The sequence below is a fragment of the Mustelus asterias genome, chromosome 9, assembly GCF_964213995.1.
Source record: "Mustelus asterias chromosome 9, sMusAst1.hap1.1, whole genome shotgun sequence".
Taxonomy (NCBI): Eukaryota; Metazoa; Chordata; class Chondrichthyes; order Carcharhiniformes; family Triakidae; genus Mustelus; species Mustelus asterias.
Window position 1 is genome coordinate 11,412,862 of NC_135809.1, and position 18,678 is coordinate 11,431,539.

The 18,678-nt window shown below is 41.7% G+C and overlaps 1 protein-coding gene and 1 long non-coding RNA gene across 6 annotated transcripts in view; one reads left to right on the forward strand and one right to left on the reverse strand.

Annotated features, from left to right (window-relative positions):
• LOC144498496 (uncharacterized) overlaps nucleotides 1–16,849 on the forward strand; it is an 81,631-nt gene extending 64,782 nt beyond the window's left edge. The window contains exon 3 of one of the 2 annotated variants that reach the window (XR_013498717.1): nucleotides 16,020–16,849. This is a non-coding gene — a long non-coding RNA (uncharacterized LOC144498496). Of the gene's footprint in view, nucleotides 1–1,494; nucleotides 3,780–16,019 lie in introns of those variants that run through there. The other variant, XR_013498716.1, reaches the window with a different exon arrangement.
• Nucleotides 1–18,678, reverse strand: part of mon2 (MON2 homolog, regulator of endosome-to-Golgi trafficking) — a 143,167-nt gene that overhangs the window by 24,427 nt on the left and 100,062 nt on the right. For all 4 annotated transcript variants that reach the window (XR_013498715.1, XM_078219693.1, XM_078219692.1 and 1 more), the window contains 7 exons: nucleotides 17,021–17,122; nucleotides 11,519–11,629; nucleotides 9,779–9,954; nucleotides 7,594–7,756; nucleotides 5,532–5,825; nucleotides 2,220–2,418; nucleotides 1,486–2,108 (listed from right to left, as the gene is read on the reverse strand). Coding sequence is in view for 3 of the 4 variants with exons in the window: in XM_078219693.1 (XP_078075819.1) it covers nucleotides 1,486–2,108; nucleotides 2,220–2,418; nucleotides 5,532–5,825; nucleotides 7,594–7,756; nucleotides 9,779–9,954; nucleotides 11,519–11,629; nucleotides 17,021–17,122 (1,668 nt within the window). In the remaining variant the exon portion in view is untranslated. The remainder of the gene's footprint in view (nucleotides 1–1,485; nucleotides 2,109–2,219; nucleotides 2,419–5,531; nucleotides 5,826–7,593; nucleotides 7,757–9,778; nucleotides 9,955–11,518; nucleotides 11,630–17,020; nucleotides 17,123–18,678) is intronic.

The window sequence follows — 18,678 nt, forward strand, 5'->3', positions numbered from 1 at the left end:
GAACCTGTGTCCCTGGCACTGTGAGGCAGCAGTGCTAACCACTAAGCCACCGTGCCGCCCTTAAACACTATCATTCCCCGAATAAGCTATGACCTTCACCCTCTCTAATAATTCACCCGAGTTGGGATTTGATTCTGATATAACTGCCCATACTGGGACTGTTGGATGAAGACAGATCTGGTCAGTGTTCCCCTGCCATGGTCATTATAATCTGGTGGTAGTACGTGTGAGAGATACTGAGTGAAGATCAGATCAATTTAAAGTTCTAGAAAGAGTGCAGTTTAAAGGTTTGAGATTCTTTATTCAATATGTGCCAGAATACAATGTATAATTCAGACTGGTAACCTGAGCATTGCACATTAACATGCCCAATATATGAATGACTTGAAATTTTGGTTGCCGTGTTAACATATCTACTTTTTACAAATGAACATTTAAACATAATATTAATTTTTAAAATCTATTTTTCAACCCTACACTTTACTGTCGTGGAACTTTAGAAACACAGAAACTAGAAGCAGGAGTAGGCCATTCGGCCCTTTGAGCCTGCTCCACCATTCATCTTGATCATGGCTGATCGAATTCAATATTCTGATCCCCCCTTCCTCCAATATTTCTTGATCAACTGGAAAAAACCAGAGTCTGATTTTAACCCATTCAAAACCGTTCACTTAAGAGTTAAAATCAGGCCCTAACTGCTTACGTTGGTTAATTCTCAACAAATTGCAATGAATCAAATTGAAAATTTAAACATTTGCACTTTACAAACAGCAAGAAAATAGCTAATGATGCCCAAGATTCATACTAACTCGACTTTTGTCCATTCATAATGAAATTGGAGACTTGCACATTAGCACAAAGTTCTCTTTTATCTTAATTTACCGACTCTGGGTCCATGGCTAATGTCCTGCCATATACAGCAGATGTCTCTGAATGGAATCACCCCAATGGAGATAAGATTGTTTCCTTTTACCAAATGGTCTGATCAAGTGAAAATCATTAAAACATGTGTACTGATATACATTATCAGTAACATATCTAAAGTCACCAAGTTCCACATTACATAATAATAACGGAAGGGAATGTAACCATTCCCTTGAGCTACTTGGATTCATTGTACATCAACAACAATGCAGTAATATGCAAAATCTATACAAATAATTATGCTCATTATTTTGATTTGTGAAATGTCTAATCTGCACTCATTGCAAATGGTTCCACTACTTGGACATTAGTGAAGAACTGACTACATCTTTAAACTGAAGTATTTCCAACTGCTGAAGCCTTAATGGATCAGCCACGTTCCCGTCAAAACAGCCCATTTAAGTTTTGCCTTTGTATAACCTTGCTCATTTACTGATGTATGGTATAGATACTCGTGTGCGAGAAATATCTTTGTGCATCAGATTTACAACTTGTGTTTTAGCTCCCTATCCCTCTCCTTAATAGTATGACAATTTTGTATTGTATGTAAAATCTTAATACCTTCTGCAGGACATCCAAAGCTATCAGCACAGCTTCTTGTAGACTAGTCAGTACTGCTTCAGTGTATGATGGAAGAATGAATGGCGAGGCATCAGAGCTGATTGGAACTGAGACAGCACCATGCAGTATTACACCCAACTTCTTCAGGTCCTCCATGCTGAAGCCTGACTTGATATGCTGGTACAGAGCTGGGAAGATCTGCACAAGTGCTGTGAGGAACGGCTGACTTGGAATAAAGAACAACTTGTCACAGGTGGTTGGTGGCTTTGTGCTCTCCGAACCTATCTTGTACCAGGTGTTCCAGGCAGCCCACCATAAGGCAGAATCCTCAATCTCATCTGCTGCTGCATTCACTTCAGTTCCATTGTATCTTCCTAGCCTATCGCCCAGTGAATCTGTCCTGGACAAGACTTTAGGTGGCCCTGGCGGAATTAGCGGTCCCACAAAAACCGGCATATTAACCCCAGAAAGACCTTCTGGCTTGTCGCATTCTTTTACAGGGGTCACAATCTGCAAAATTTCCTGACAACTCTTTAGAGCTGCCAGTGACACTTCGCTGTTCTTGCTCAGTGCAGCTGATTGGATATGATCCAACAACACATCCCATGCTTTCGAAAAGTCCCCTGTAACAAATCAAAATAGATGTTCGTAACAGAGGTACCAAGGTTTTAAGCGGTCATCTGCACAACACCAAAAATAAATGGCCAAGTATTTAATGGGGAAAAAGACATTACCTAGAGACTGTAGTAAGTATCTCCTGGTGTTAAAGATTCTAGCCACTCCAGCCAATGTTAAAACCCACGTCTCTGCCCATTGCTTCTCTGCTGTATCTCTAGAATGATGAATAAGGATATTTCCACCACCAGACTCAATCTTCTCTTTGTCGGCCGTGGTGGATGATTCTCTAACCCGGCCCAACAAGGGAAATAAAACCTAATGTGAACAGAGAATAAACAGGATTCAAGTACAAATATCTGCTATCAGAATGAAATCAATGCAAGAAATGCCATTTCAAACTATACCTATAGATAAATATTACTCATATTGACAATGGGAACTCATACTAGGTGCTGAACATAGCAAATCCTTTTCCAAATGCACTCAATTTTGCTGGAGCTGAAATCAAATTTTCTTCCAAAGCAAATTCAAAATTATTATTTTCTTTAAATTAGAGCATCGCTTATTTCATTGTTTGAGGGTGAAATATAGATTGCCACGTTTTATGAATTAATCCTTTTCCCCATATGATAACATTTCCAGAGTATACTTCCAAACCCAAAATATCTCTCTGATGCATTTGATGGTTGGATTGTTTGAATGTATGCTAATTTTGTATATGGATATCCTCATTATGACCGCGTTTACGGGTCTGACACTAACAAAGCCAGAGCCCAACTCTCAGGACTAGTGGAGAGCATCCACTTGGGTTCACTGACAGCTGGAACACCAGCTGATTAACAGAGACTGCATTATAAAGGAATAGCATTACTAAATATACCTGGATAAAAGCTGTTCAAGAAAGAGAGGGAAGGACAGAAAGAAGGGATGGTTTAATTGATTAGGGAAATTATTGCAATGCTGGAGAGAATGTCCCACAGGGACCAAGGACAGAATCTGGCAAGATCAGCATTTATTTCCTATGCCCATAAGAGTTAACCACATTGATGGGAGTCACATGTAGGCCAGACCAGGTAAGGACGGCAGGTTTTTACAACGCTAGCTGCAGGCAGGAATCACCACCATGAGATGTGGCTGCAGAAGCTTCAAAGAAGAGATGAGCACAGAAAACAAGGTGTCAGAGAGATCATCGTGCACCACTACTACGTGTGACACTTGTCGCAGACTTTGACTTTCTAGAATTCTTTAGCTGTCAAAAGAAGTGCAGATGATCTTGTCAGATTTCTCAGAGTTCTGACGCTGCATTCCCATCATCTCTTGCAGATGGAAAAATGCCAATCATTGGATGGAGTCGAGAGTAGAACTAACTTTATATTTTACAAATGAGTGGTTAAGATCTGGAATATACTGCCTGAGAGGATGGTGAAGGTAGATTCAGTTAAGGCCTTCAAAAGAGAACTGGATAATTATTTGAAGAGAAAATAATTCAGAGAGCTTTGTAGAAAGACAGAGTGGGATTGATGAGTTCCTCTTGTAGGGAGCTGGCATGGACGTGAAGAGCAAATGTACTCCTGTACTGCAATCATTCTATATTATGATTTGTCTTTATATTTAATTAACTGTTTTCTCTCAATGTATGGATTTCACACATGCTTATAATCTCAACTCTGTATCTCTCTTTGCTTCTGAGTTTTTCTTTAAATCACTCTGGGTCTTGTTTTTACCCTGAAAATTCTTTAATTTTTTTTACCTCCTCTTTCTCCAACACTCCCCACCAGCCCCATGCCTCTCACAGATGTTCCTTTACCAATTTACAATTTGAAGTTACAGCAAAATAAGGTGTCTACACACCAGAGGACTTTGGTGGAAGGAGACCAGACAAGGTTTGGGGGTGAAGTGGCGAGGCTGGGGGAGGAGTTGAAGGAGCCACCGAAGCTCTGCTGCACATAAAATCCCTACAGCACAGGAGGCGGCCAATTGGTCCATTGAGGCTGCACCAACACTTCAAAAAAGCATTTTAGCCTGGCCCCTGCCCTAACCCCGCACATTTACCTTGGCTAATCCACTTAATCTACACATCTGTAGGAGGAGACTGGAACACCTGGAGGAAACCCAGACACGGGGAGAACGTGCAAACTCCACACAGTCACCCAAAGGCTAGAATCGAACCCAGGTCCCTGGCGCTATAAGGCAGTAGTGCTGACCACTGCGCTCCCGAAATGGATGAGATAGAAACTGAGGCTAGAATTTGAGTCTGAGGCAACAGAACTGAGAGTGTGTTAGAGTGCATTGCATTAAAGATAAAAAGTCCAGGAAACTTTGAATGCAGGAGAATGCAATGAAATTAGAAGTTGAAATGTTTTGCTTCAGATTTCTATACAAAACAAAGATTTGGAAGTTCCATTCTCTGCCTCTTGAATTTTATGCTTTCAACCTAAAATATTAGGCATCAAATCAGCACTAACTGTTTAGAATTCAGTCCAAATCTCAGTTTAGAACATTCAGTAGGCATTTTAATTTAATTTTTATAGAATGTTCTCGTGACAACACCCAGTGCTTAACATATACAAATCTATCAAAATCTTACCTAGCAAACAGACTAACCCCAAAGGAGTGTCACTGGCCTGAAGTTTAAACAACAGTGGGGACATTGAGCAGGGCCAGTGAAAGAGGCAGGGAGCATCCAACAGGATTCATGGGGGTGTGAACTGAAGGGCAGCAATGTCAAGTAGCAGCTCCAAGTGGACAGTATTCCAATGACCAGGGAGAGAAGCAGAGGGTCAAATTTATAGAGCAGAGTAGGGAATATTCATAGTACCCTGTTATGAAGTAGCTTGGCAAGGAGGGAAAACAGTCATAAAAGAGAGAACAAATTATGAAACTGAGAGAAGGAAAGTCTGAGGCACAGGTGTGAAATTGTTAGTCAGCTAGAACCCTTGAGGTGAAGGTGTCATCTGCTTGTTTTATTCATTTGTGGGACATGGGCATCGCTGGCTGGTCAACATTTATTGCCCATCCCTAGTTGCCTGGGGCAGTTGAGAGTCAACCACATTGCTGTGGCCCTGGAGTCACATGTAGGCCAGACCAGGTAAGGACAGCAGATTTCTGCCCCAGTTTAAGTATTTACTAGTGTCAGAAGTAAGCTTACATTAACACCGCAATGAAGTTACTGTGAAAATCCCTGAGTTGCCACACTCTGGCGCCTGTTCGGGTACACCGAGGGAGAATTTAGCATGTCTTTCGGACTGTGGGAGGAAACCGGAGGAAACCCACGCAGACACAAGGAGAACGTGCAAACTCCACACAGACAGTGACCCAAGCCGGGAATTGAACCTGGGTCCCTGGCAGTGTGAGAGAGCAGTGCTAACCATTGTGCCACCGTGCGATATTATGAAGTACAAATGGTTGCTTTCTGGCTTTTTCAGTACCTTCCACAACACTGTATGCCAGGTCGCATGTTGCAATAAAGTTCCATGTGCACCAACGGTCGAGAACAAGGTCTGTCCTCCGCTCTTTCGCACAGCCGGCCTTGGATCCACACACAGTTCTCCCAGCTTTGAGTAAAGGCACAGCCAGAGACAGTCAAATGGTGGAGCAGGGTGAAACGGCCGGTTTAGAGGGACTCCCTTTTCCTCTGCCTGTTTCTGCAGTAAAGCTTCTTCCTTGTTGAGTTCTTTCTCGATGGTCTCTCCTCGTTGGAAAAAATAGTCTGAAATGTTCCACTGGTGGGAAAACACAAAAAAGGATGTTACAAAGATAGAGAAAGGCTGAAAGAGTAAATTATGCACTTAGCTCCTCCTGCTCGTTGGAGACCTACTGAAATTCTACATAGTAAAATTGTAAAGGAAAACTCCAGTAGTGATGAAAGCTAAAACAAACTGAACATGGATTGTTGTTGAACAATGTTTCTTCTTTAGGATATATATGAAATATAAATAATTTTAAATGTATAATAATCCCAACATGGAAACAATTATTGTAGATCAGAAACAAAAAATCTAGTTAATTCGCAGTTCTTCTTGTAATAGATCAATGCTCTAAGTTATTAACAGAAGGTTAAAGGTGGCATGATGGCACAGTAGTTAGCATTGCTACCTCTCAGTGCCAGGGACCCAGGTCACTGTCTGTGTGGAGTTTGCACTTTCTCCCCATGTCTGTGTGGGTTTCCTCCAGGTGCTCCGGTTTCCTCCCACAGTCTAAAGATGAGAGAGTTAGGTTGATTGGCCATGCTAAATTGACTCTGGTGTCAGGGGGATTAGCAGAGTAAATGTGTGGAGTTACAGGAACAGGGCCTGGGTGGGATTGTGGTCAGTACAGACTCAATGTGCCGAATGGCCTCCGTCTGTACTGTAGGGATTCTATGATTCTAAGGTAGGCATTAAATAAGCCACATCCTTTTAAAAAAGTTAGCTAAAATTAAATCTTTATCTTTTCAGTAGATTTGTTTGAGATGGAACAGCAGCTATAGCCCAGATATAGAAATGGGCACCAACAAAATGCACGATGTAGGTGAATCTCAGCTGAACCTTGATCACATTAACAGTTCCTGGCTACCAAAGGCAACAAGAATCACCAAGTTCTTGAGACTTCAACCAAGTGCAACACAAGTGATTAAATGTTAAATTGTAATCATTAGATCAGACATTTACTAGATTCCGACATTACTAGGAAAAGAATAAAACAATCACCCCTTCTTAAAAGGTATGGCTTAGCATCATTAACAGCAAGTTATCTCTGCAATTATTGTTTTAAAAATGAATAGTTTAATACTCAAGTAAAAATGAATCTCAGTGCTGGGGACTGGAAGCTCATTCTGCTTTTGGTACATTCACCCAAAGTCAGAGATAGGCTAATCCTAACTGGATTTAAGAAATAACGGTTTGAGTCCGATATGGCTCTTTGTCAGAAGAAGAGTCATATTGGACTTGAAACATTAATTCTGCTTCTCTTGGCACACATGCTGCCAGACCGGCTCAGTTTTTCCAAAGCTTGCTGTTTTTATTTTGGATCTGTAGGATTTTGTTTTTATTTTAGATTTAAGATACACTGTGAGGCAAATTGGACAATCTCAAAATAGCAATTCTCTCATTGCACAAGAGCTTAACTTTCTAACTCCCAACCATCCATTCTCTTTGATTATAGACAATCTTACGCTGTGGGGTCAAACCCAATCTCATTGAAGCGTTAGCAATGACTTTGACTCCATTTTAGCTGCACTAAAATTCAGGACTGAAAGGTTGGAATGCTACACTAGAAAAGTGTTCCAAAGTGTTTATATCAAGAAACAAGCCTTTCTGCCCAACTGGACTGGCATTTATGTTCGACATAAGCATCCTCTCCCCAATCTAACACACCCCCGCCCACGAACAAATCCTTGTCACTCTTCCCCTACGCCGGCCTTTAAAATGCCAGATGCATTGACCACGTACTATGGGGTGCAATCTGCAGTTAGGTTGAAGGATGAAGTTCATATTGATGACAACAACTTACCAAAAGCCCTATTGACGTCAGACTGATATTCAGCTCCTGATTCTGAAGCCCAAAACTGCCAGCTACATCCACAACAATCTGAAGGCAGGTGCTGGGCATGGTGGGAAGAAAGTCAGTCACCACCAACTGCAAGCACTGGAAGGCTGTGCGGATTAGAGATTCTCTGCCAAGAGAAAGCAAGCCATCCATTATCCAAATGAAATCATTTTGTTACCGGAGGAAAGTATTTAAATGACAATAAAATCCAAGGATTAAAATCCTATCCTAATTAAATTTGCACCTTAATTACATCTGCACCCTCTAGAGGCAGTGCTTATGGATCAGAAAGTAATAAATCAGTCTCCTGATATGTTAAGAAAGTGCCAGGTTTTGGCATCAGAAATAAAATAGGAGTTAGTTACAGCTTCTGGAGCTTTTCCAAGAACAACTTGCATTTATATATACCATCTTTAATGTAGTGAAATGTCTGAAGGTGCTTTACAGGAGTAAAGGTAAAGTTGCTATAGTCCCGGATGACCATAGGCTGCTCTCTCCTTTGAGGGGGAGAGCTGACTGGTGGCGATTTAACCTGAGGATCACCACACCTCAGGCAAGGGACAAGGCTGAGAAGACGGGCCTTATGAATAACCGCAGCCGGTACGCGAATTGAATCCACACTGTTGACATCACTCTGTATCTTGATGCAAAACTCAATTTGGATCTTAACCAAAACCGTATAAAGGTTCAGCCTAATTTTCTTGCTTTTGTACTCAATACCTCTATTTATGAAGCACAAGGGCCCATATCCTTTACTTAAAAACTGTTTCACAAACCAAAACTGAAGATGGCGCTGGAGCATGGCGACTTTTTGTAAGCTGTGGCCAGCATATCCTCCAATTCCATCTTTTTCTATCATCCTGCACTCTCTCGTTTCCTTCTCTATGAACAGTATGCTTTGCCTGTATAGCGCGCAAGAAACAATACTTTTCACTGTCTACTAATACATGTGACAATAATAAATCAAATCAAATGCCGTCCAGCCAACCGAGCTAATACAGCATATAGAATCCATGCTAGCCATAGAATCGCTACGCTCTACAGTACAGAAGGAGGCCATTCGTCCCATCGAGTCTGTACCAACCACAATCCCAACTGAGCCCTATTCCCGTAAACCCACACATTTACCCTGCTAATCCCCCTGACACTAGGGTCAATTTGGCATGGCCAATCAACCTGACCCGCACATCTTTGGCCTGAGGGGGGAAACCGGAGCACCCAGAGGAAACCCACACAGACACAGGGAGAATGTGCAAACTCCACAGGGAGTGACCAGAGGTCGGAATTGAACCTGGGACCCAGGCCATGTAAGCCGTGCCGCCCCATGGTGGAATCCAGTTGTTCCCACTCCCTTGCTCATTCCCCTTGCCCTGAAAGTTTACTTCCCCAAGTGAGCATCCAATTTTGTTCTGAAATCATTAATTGTTTCCACTTCCTCGTGGACAGCAATTATCAGGACATTACCACCTGCTGCATAAAACAGTTCTTACTCACATTATCCCTGTATCTCTTGTCCAAAATCTTAAATCTGGGCCCTCTGGTCCTTGTACAATCAGCTAATGGGACCAATTTTCCTTGTCAGCCATATCCAAACCTGTCATAATTTTGTACACTTCCAAATCTTCCCTCAATTGCTTTTGCTCCAAGGAGGACAACCACAGCTTTTCCAAACTAACCAAGTGGCTAAAATCCCTTCATTCCTGGAACCAGCCTGGTAAATCTCCTCTGCACCCTCTCAAAGATCTTCACATCCTTCCTAAAGTGCGGTGATCAGAACTGGATGCAATACTCAGTGTGGGCCTTAACCAAAACTTTATAGAAGGTTCAGCCTTATTTCCCTGCTTTTTTACTCAATACCTTTATTTATGAAGCCCAAGGTCCCATATCCTTTTCTTAAAAACTCAAGTCCTGCTATCTTCAAAGGTCGATGGACCTGCAGCCCTCAGGTCAATCTAGAACAGTGGGCCACACTCTCTAGAACTGTGCCATTAAGTCTATATTGCCTCTCCATGATCATACAATGGCGCGAAAAAGAGCCAGGGCAATTCAAATAACAATTTGTAATGGGTGGAAATGCTGATGCAGATCTCAGCTATCGCATGTGAAAGGACAGAGACAACTGGAAAGGAAAAGAACAGCTCCTACTGACCCTTGGTCATTTCGGATTGCTTCTATGACTCCGAGCACCAACGGCCAGCCGGGACCCAGGCTGTCTCCTTCATTCTGCAGGATCTGAAGCACGCACTCCAATTGTTTCTGTCGGATGTCAGGGTGCACAATATTGGACAACTCCTTCAGTGGGTTAAGCAACAGCAACTGCAGCCTCTGTGTAGAAATGCAAAAAGAAATTCAGAGGAAACAAAGCCCAAAGGCCACCGAGAAATAAGACCTTGTCAAGGAACGCAATTACTAATGCGAATTATAGAAAAAAATGGAATCGGAATAATACTGCAAAGAGACATGTTGCTGAATTTTTCTGTCTTGCACTCATCAGGACAAATGCAAGAGTGTCAAATTTCAAACAATCACAGGAATTTATATTGCAGGAGAATGTGTTTGAAATTTGCCATTCCTGTATTTGTCCTGATGAGCGCAAGATAAAAGCTTTGGCAATATTAAAGTTCTGTACGACCAAACAACTATTAATACAGAATCTATGGACAATGAATTTAGGACTTCAGAAATTCAACAATTTCTCACTATCTACACTTCAATAACAAAGATACCCTGGTCAAAAACAAAAGATTAGACAGCGTATTTTAAACTTAAAGAAAAATGAAAAGTCTTGTTCAGTACGTTAACCCCTGAAGGTAGTGACCCATGCAGACGTACAGGTCCATGAAGGTTGGGTATCCTTTGGTGTCTTCTCAACCAAAAGTCCAACGACTGTTGCCCGGCTATTTTGCTGCAGAAAGAATCACAGCTAAGGCTGTTCTTGACTTCACTTGGGATCCAGTGTTTTGCATGGTTCAGTCGCATGCTGCATTAACCAAATGATCCAAACCAAGGATGTCAATACCTATATAAATCTGAGCTGTTCATGTGTTAAAATTCCATCGCTCAACTTAGACAGAATTGCAACGCGCTAATCATCTGCTACAAATTTCCAGATTTGCAGTAAAATTGATGCTTTGAATGAGTGAGTTAATGTTGGAAAATATTCCTTCACCGAGTTTAAGCTGGTTATAAACCAACTAAGTTCAAATAAGGCAAAATTTATGGGTCACAGAAACAGCTTTAATTTTGTACATGTGTACCTTAAATGGTTTTGCTCAGCAAATCGAAAGTAAGCTTTGGCCATTTGCCACAGACATTTGTGCAAAAATTACTCCTGCAGGCAAAGAATGTTCAAAAATCATCACAAAACCATGTAAGATTAGCGAGCTGCAGTTTTGAAGCTAATGATGCATTGTAGGTAAAAGGGCTGATCACAGCAAGGACCCTTCGCAATCTGCCCTAGGTCTCATAACCACTCAAGTCAGTGATGGTGTTCCAACTGCAACCTGTGCTACTTCATTACATTTGGCTGAAATGACAAATTTCCAATGGGAATGGATTTGTTCTGGGATCAGTTAAGGAGGGCGGCCTGATTGGAACCCCATTCTTCCATATATAAGAAATGTAACAAGGGCAACACGAGTGCACGCTAGGTTGCCATTGGGCCTCGGGAAAAAGACATTTCTTATGTCCTCTGGTCAATGGAAATCTGCAGATTTCCACTCCATCTGACGAAGGAGCAGCGCTCCGAAAGCTAATGGCGTTTGCTACCAAATAAACCTGTTGGACTTTAACCTGGTGTTGTTAAAACTCTTACTCTGGTCAATGGCAGCATCCGAGTGAATGGGCTGTAAAGTCTATTCCTGCTCATTCTTCCCCTTGATTACCTAACCTGATTTTGTGACAGCGGAGGATCATGTTTAAAAGACAATCCAGCTTTTATCAAAGCGGTCACGGCTTCTGCTCCCATCTCCCGCATCCTGGCGTTTGGGTGCTGACACACCTGTGAACCAAATACAAAAAGAAAACACTGAACTATGAAGCAAGAGCCAAACATTTCAAGAAACTGAGTATGAATACACCATTAGCTCACTGATAAAATTAGCGTCATTTTTAAAAAGAAAAATGCAAACAGATCCACAAGTAAAATCCAGTTTCTGAGTTTGAAATCTTGAATGCACACCACAAGCGGAAGATGAAATTTATATAATTAATCCAAGGTTTAAGAGTTTGCATGACAAACTCTTCACCCTCACAATTCTACAAGCACACTACTGCTATCAGGGAACCTATGACATTTTAAAAAATCGTTATGCGCTATTAGGATTATCAATGGCATTTAAAAATAAAAGCAACTTTTCATTAAATCAACGGATTATCAACAACATACTAGAAATAATACATTAAAAGCACTCCCTTGTAACTTTCAGTCCTGAGTGAGATTTGTCTTGTGAAAATACCACACTGCAACTAATATACTAACTGTTCTGTACAACCACCATACGTTGATGTCAGCATAAAAATTCCCAGTATGTTAGACTCGTTAGTAAATCTAAAGAACCTGGATAACTTCCGAAACTCAGGAGTGCCACAACTACGGTGGCAGGGCAAGGCAATGCCACTTTCACCGATGCTGTAATAACATAAATGCAGTCTGTAAGTGGTGTCACATCTTAGAATCCCTACAGTGCAGAAGAGGCCATTCAGTTCATCAAGTCTGCACCAGCTCTCCGAAAGAACAGACTACCTAGGCCCAATCCCCTGCTCTAACTAAGTAACCCCACGCATTGATCATGGCCAATGCACCTCATCTGAACATCTTGGATACTAAGGGGCAATTTAGCATGGCCAAAACACCTTAACAGCACATCTTTGGACTGTGGGAGGAAACCAGAGCACTCAGAGGAGACCCATGCTGTCACGGAGAGAATGTGCAAACTCCACACAGTGACCCAAAGCTGGAACCAAACCCAGGTCCCTGGCGCCGTGAGGTAGCAGCTCACATATCTCATACAGCTAAGTATGTCTACACACAACGTCCCAGGAACAAGAAAGCGCCTCCTACAAACTAGGACCTGAAGGAACAATGTTCCACAAATCATATTATTCAGAAACGTTGAAATTGGTTCCTAATTTAAATAGTAATTGATGACAGTTTAGTTTCTTCATGGCTATGACGTTTACAACAGGCCCATGCAACATACAATTTATTCAGAGAGCAGGTGATAATTTTAAAGACCACCGACATAATATTTCAAGCGAATGAAAATACCCGTGTGTCATAATCACAGGGTACTTTCTATTACCGAGCTATACATTCTTTTACTTAAAGGAGAATTCCTGCAAAGGGCAGGGTCCCACCTTTTTTGGAAATATCACTGAAATCATTCGTGGGATCTGCTCTGTTTAAATGTCGGTCTGACAAAAGGTTCTGGAATTCATTAATTTTAATGTCAAGTGATATGTGCCCAGTTTTAATGCGAGCACTCAGATCCCATACGTTTGGTTCTTTACAAAAGCATTCTGATGATTTCTGTGTTTAATTCATTATTTTTTAAACCATGTAAACAACTCAAAATAGGAATTTAGTACTTAACATTTTTTGAAGTATAAATAACTCAAAATTATGCAATTTCAAATTAAGAGCAGTTATTGTCCCACAGAGGTTTATTAATTTTGCAGCACTTGCAATGAAATATTGATCTGCATGTTTGATTCACTTGGAGGCTTGTTTCTGAGCTCCCCAGATTGCTCAGTGAGTTTATACAATGAGCAGCTCAGCCACACCTGGTCCCAGGTTCTTTACACAATCGGTGTTGAGTTGGTGTGGCAGTGAGGGCTGCTCCTAGCACACCTGGATTAGGCAGGGCAAAATCATAGTGGATCCTTTCACTGAAATATTATCCTATGAATTGTGATGCAAGTGCCAACATGTGGAACTCAGGTGGAGAGGAGAGATGGGTGGGGCGATAAGTGGCAGAGAAAAAGGGGATTTTAAAAATTTTAATTAAAATAATTTTATAAATTAACAATTATATCTTCATGAACAAAATCAGGCCAGAACCAAATTTTCAAAGAACATCCCACTTATTGTGGCAAGTTTGAAATGTTCTTTCGCTTAGCTGCGCAAGCTTTAGGTCTTCTGTACTCAGCATTAACATTTCCTTGGAAAAATGAGGATTTCCTTTACCTTCAAGTTGCTTTATTAGGAAATTGACTCCCGTTGGGTTTACTGTCAACTTGGCTCAGTGCTACTACTCCCAGTTCAACCTCAAAGGATTGTGCTCCCACTCTAGGGGAGCAGGGAGTTCAGCATCTTTGAAGATGCAGTGTTTAAGAGAGGCTGAAACCTGTCTGCCTATTCAGGCACACATGAAAGATTCCATGGCACAATTTCAAAAAGAGCATGGAGTTATCCAAGTGTCTTGGCCAACATTCATCCCTCACCCAACACCACAGAGAGATTATCTGGCAATGCATTTATTTCTTACTTGTAAAATTTCAATGTGTACACATGGACAGTGACATCTTTCTGTATAACAATGGCTACATTTCAAAAGTTGTGCAACATTTTGTTGAAGGTGAAGTGCTTGGGAACATCTTGTCGATGTGAAAGGCGCTGCTTGAATGCAAATTCCTTCTTACCCTTAGGTTTATTTTAACAAAAGCATTACTAGATATTTGTTATTCTGCAATTATTTAGATTACTCCAATTCTGGATATATCCAGTACTCCTTAGTGTCGTTCCATGGAGTCCTGGGAAACATATTGAACTCGACAAACAAATACCAGAATGAAGTCTTGTCTCATACTGCGAGATCTCAACTTCCCAGTACTATCTAAAGGAAATTGACTCCCGTTGGGTTTACTGTCAACTTGGCTCAGTGCTACTACTCCCAGTTCAACCTCAAAGGATTGTGCTCCCATTCTAGGGGAGCAGGGAGTTCAGCATCTTTGAAGATCAGTGTTTAAGAGAGGCTGAAACCTGTCTGCCTATTCAGGCACTCAGTTCTTCCTTCCTAGATTTGAAGGTCAAGCTCATTCCGTTACTTTTCCAGATTCATATCCTCCACCGAGAATAAATTATCCAGCAGCACAGCATTATTTGAATACAGTATACATTCAAAACACTGAATTGGGGGAATTTGTTAGTAGAACAAAGGGGGTAATGTGTTTATGATGATAACTAAAGTTGAAGGCTTCAGGACAAAAACTGTGTCAAGGATGCTTAGATAATGGGGAAGGACTTACCTTCTGCGAAAGACAACAAGAGGAAGCGATAGGAAGGAAAACAGAAAGGGACAGCATGAAGTTGACACAAAGAACACAGTAAGATCAATAATTCAAAGTGCTCCACCTGGAAATGGTGTAAAGGAAATATTCACTTCTAAATGAATGCTTTGATTTATACTAAAGCTTCATTGCAACACTCTCATGACTATTAGATGTTTAGGATTTTTGCTATTTCAGAATAATAAAACAAAAACATTCTGCCCTGTACCAAGCCCTTGGGTATTATATCTGTTATGAACACGGATGTTCCCGCTTAATAGTTATGTGCAGCCTTTAAATTGTATGCAGACAAAAAAAGGAATATTTTCCCCTCAACTATCAATGATGACAACAGGCCTTTCCATCTCAGATACAGGGGGTTACATGAAGCTTAATACACCCTCTCAATAACCCAAACTAAAGCTGAACATGTGCCTTAGACTGTTAGAATGGTGCTGAATTTTCTTCCATATCTTTCTTACTGCCTGTCTGGCCAAGTCGAGACTAATTCCAAGGTAATTTGCCTTGGAACCATGCTCACTGGAAGGTAAAATCTGACTTTTCAAATTCTCTTTGTGGGATGCTCATTTGATTATTTCATTTGGAAACTCTTGTGTTCAAATCCATTTAGTTGCAAGCTTGTAAATAGTTCTTCTTTCCGATTTTTTAAAACACAACAGTTTATTTCTGAAAGTGCCTGGCAAAGTGCAAATGTGTTATTTGCAAACAGCATTTGACATTTTAATTTTAATAGAATTCTTCCATTCACCTTTCTGAAATATCAGGACTGGGCACTCTAATCAACTTGCTGTTACATATCAAATTAATATTAAAACCAACAGGTGGGAAGCATAATATTTGCTGAATTAAAAATATTCATACTCGCTGATGCAACTTCATGAACAATAAATTCATTGTTATACCCAGTAAAGGCATGTCAAATCTAGAACTTTAAATATGGATCCTGTCTCTGGATAGAAGTTTCTGGAAGAGTCTTTTATTTAAAAACTGTTAAGTTGGCTGCAAAGTGTCAAGTGACGGTTGCAACTTGAACACATACTGCAGACTCTGGAAAGTTCCTAACTGGTCTCGAAACATTAACACTGTTTCTCTCTCCACAGATGCTGCCAGACCTGCTGAGTTTTTCCAGCATTTTCTGTTTTTATTTTTAATTGCATCACTCTGGGTGAGGCACCCCCGTGAACTGGACGTGTCAACATGAATACTATTTGTGCAACGCACACTTCCTGTTGTATGGGGGTCTACCCAAAACATAAGGCCAGACTCCACGTTTCTGATTTGGAACCCTAACAATGAGAGCTGAGCAGAAACCAATTCATCCTCAGTATGAAAAACTCAGCCATCATCCCAACTCTACAGGAATGGGTTTTCAGCTAAGCCATTCGAGGTGGACAATTTCATCTTGGTCATATGGCCAAAACCAGCTGAAATTAACAAGCTTTTATTCTGAACTCCCAGAAAGATCTCAACATCTGCAGAAAACACCCAAAGAGGTAACAGCTGCAGCAAATGGTTGTCTTCTCTTTAGCTCTAAGAGCCTGAAGGCGATAAATCTTAAAAGAGCCTCCCAGTCTGATGTCAAAACATGTTACACACACGCACAGACACACAGCACTCATGTGTGTGTGCGCGCATGCGCTTGAGTGTGTGCGCGAGTGTGTGTGTGCGCGCGAGTGAGTGTGCGCACGTGAGTGAGTGTGCACGCGCGGGTGAGAGTGTGTGTGAGTGCAAGTGTGTGCGCGAGTGTGCGTGCGCACGTGTGCGTGCACGCGAGTGTGCGTGCGAGCATGCGCAAGTGCGTGTGAGCATGTGCAAGCACGAGCGTGTGCGCGCGCAAGTGCAAGCACGAGCGTGTGCGAGCGAGCGCGGTTGACATGGCGTTTACATTTTTGGGGTCAATGTGTGAATAAATAATCCTCTATTTAAATCCATATAAGCTTGCTCCTATTTTTCAAATCAGCTACATTTTCAACAGGGTTAATGCACACACAATCCCCTTTCCAAAACCATACCGATTACAGACAGGGAGGGAAGGGAATTGGGGGTTTCAGTTTATTGCTCCTCCTTTGTCCGTAACAACACAAGAAATTAAAAGTTTTACCTCCAAAAGGTGTCCTGTTAAAGGCCTCCAGAGAATCTCAATTCGGTGCATGTTCACCAATCCAGTTTCTAGCAACTTAGCAACAGCAAATAGGGAAGGCTCCTAATCCAAGAATAAATAAATCAACGTCATAAATAAAGCAGATTCACCAGAATTATACCAGGGCTAAAAGGGTTAAATTATGAGTAGAGTTATCCAGACTAGGCTTGCAATCCTTGAATATTAAATATGTGGGGTTATCTAATTTAAATGATCAATGGAGTGGATAGGATAGATAGAGAGAAACTATTTCTCTGGTAGAGTTCTGAACACATGAGCATAACCTTAACATTAGAATTCGGCTGTTCAAAGATGATGTCAGGAAACACTTATCCACACAAATCGTAGTGGAAATTTGGAACCCCCACAAAAAGCGACTGAAATTTGGGGGCAGCGGGGGGAGCAGGTCAACCGATAACATCAAAACTTAGATTGATAGATTTTTGCCAAGCAAGGGTATTAAGGGATACGGAAACAAGGTGGATAGATGGAGTTTACAGCCATGATCTAATTGAATGGAAGAACAGGATCGAAGAGCTGAATGACCAACACATGTTCCTATACTCCAAATGCAAGAAATATTTGGACATGAAAAACGTGGGATGCTCAAAATGGATATCCTCAGATAGTTTTTGGATAGATGTATCTGGAAAACTATTTGACAGTTTAAACAAGGTCTGGCACACAAAATCTTTTTTTAATATTGGCATTCAGTGCTTTGTTACTAAATTCGCTGCAACGATGTCATTCCAAAGAATTACAGAAGTTAACGTAACAATTAGAGGTCAAGATATTTTGGGGGTATAGTTTCCAGAGAGAGTTGTTACGAGGAAAAAAAAGACGAGAGCCATTTTCTCAGGTTGTCTCACTGAACACCTGCTAAACCTCAGCAGGTGGGGAGGGAGGTAACAAGTTACTGTGTCAAGTTGATCAATAGAAGTTCAGGGGAAGCACAGAATATGGTTTACAAAACAGTGCTTCAGAATAACATTAAAATAAATTCCCAAATGGGTGGAATTTTATGAGAATGATTCTAGAGAATGATTCTAAGTACAGCTAGCATGAAAATGGGATTGGACCCCAATCTTATGGACATAGACATTGAAAATATGGGCTAGACAGTGGGCTGGGCTTAATTCACCAGCCAGCCTGCAGAGGGAACTATTGCACATACACAGGCCTCTGATTCTGACATGCGCAATTCCAACAGAGAGAGAGAGTTGACAGGCCCCTGCTGCTGCAGGCGCCCCACAAACTCTCCTCCCCAGCAATCGCCGGGTCTCACGGCCAATTGTGAGCCCCACACTGCATGGACATGGAACCCTCGCCGCCAGAACGATTGCACCCCTCTCCCCCCGATTTGATTGCGATGCAGAGTGGCAGTGGGCCCCCCTCCTCCATGATTGGGCTGCCCCTTCAGGCCCTGCCCCTAATAGCCCCATCCACTTCAGGCCCTGCCCCCATAAGCTCCCCACCTGACACTGCCTGGTGGGCATTACCAAGGTACCTGACTGGCAGTGCCAAGGTGGCACTGCCAGGCTGGCACTGCCCAAGGGCCCCCCTCTTTACCCTCAGCCTCCCTGGGGGGCCCCAATGGCCTCTGGTTCCACCGGCGAGGC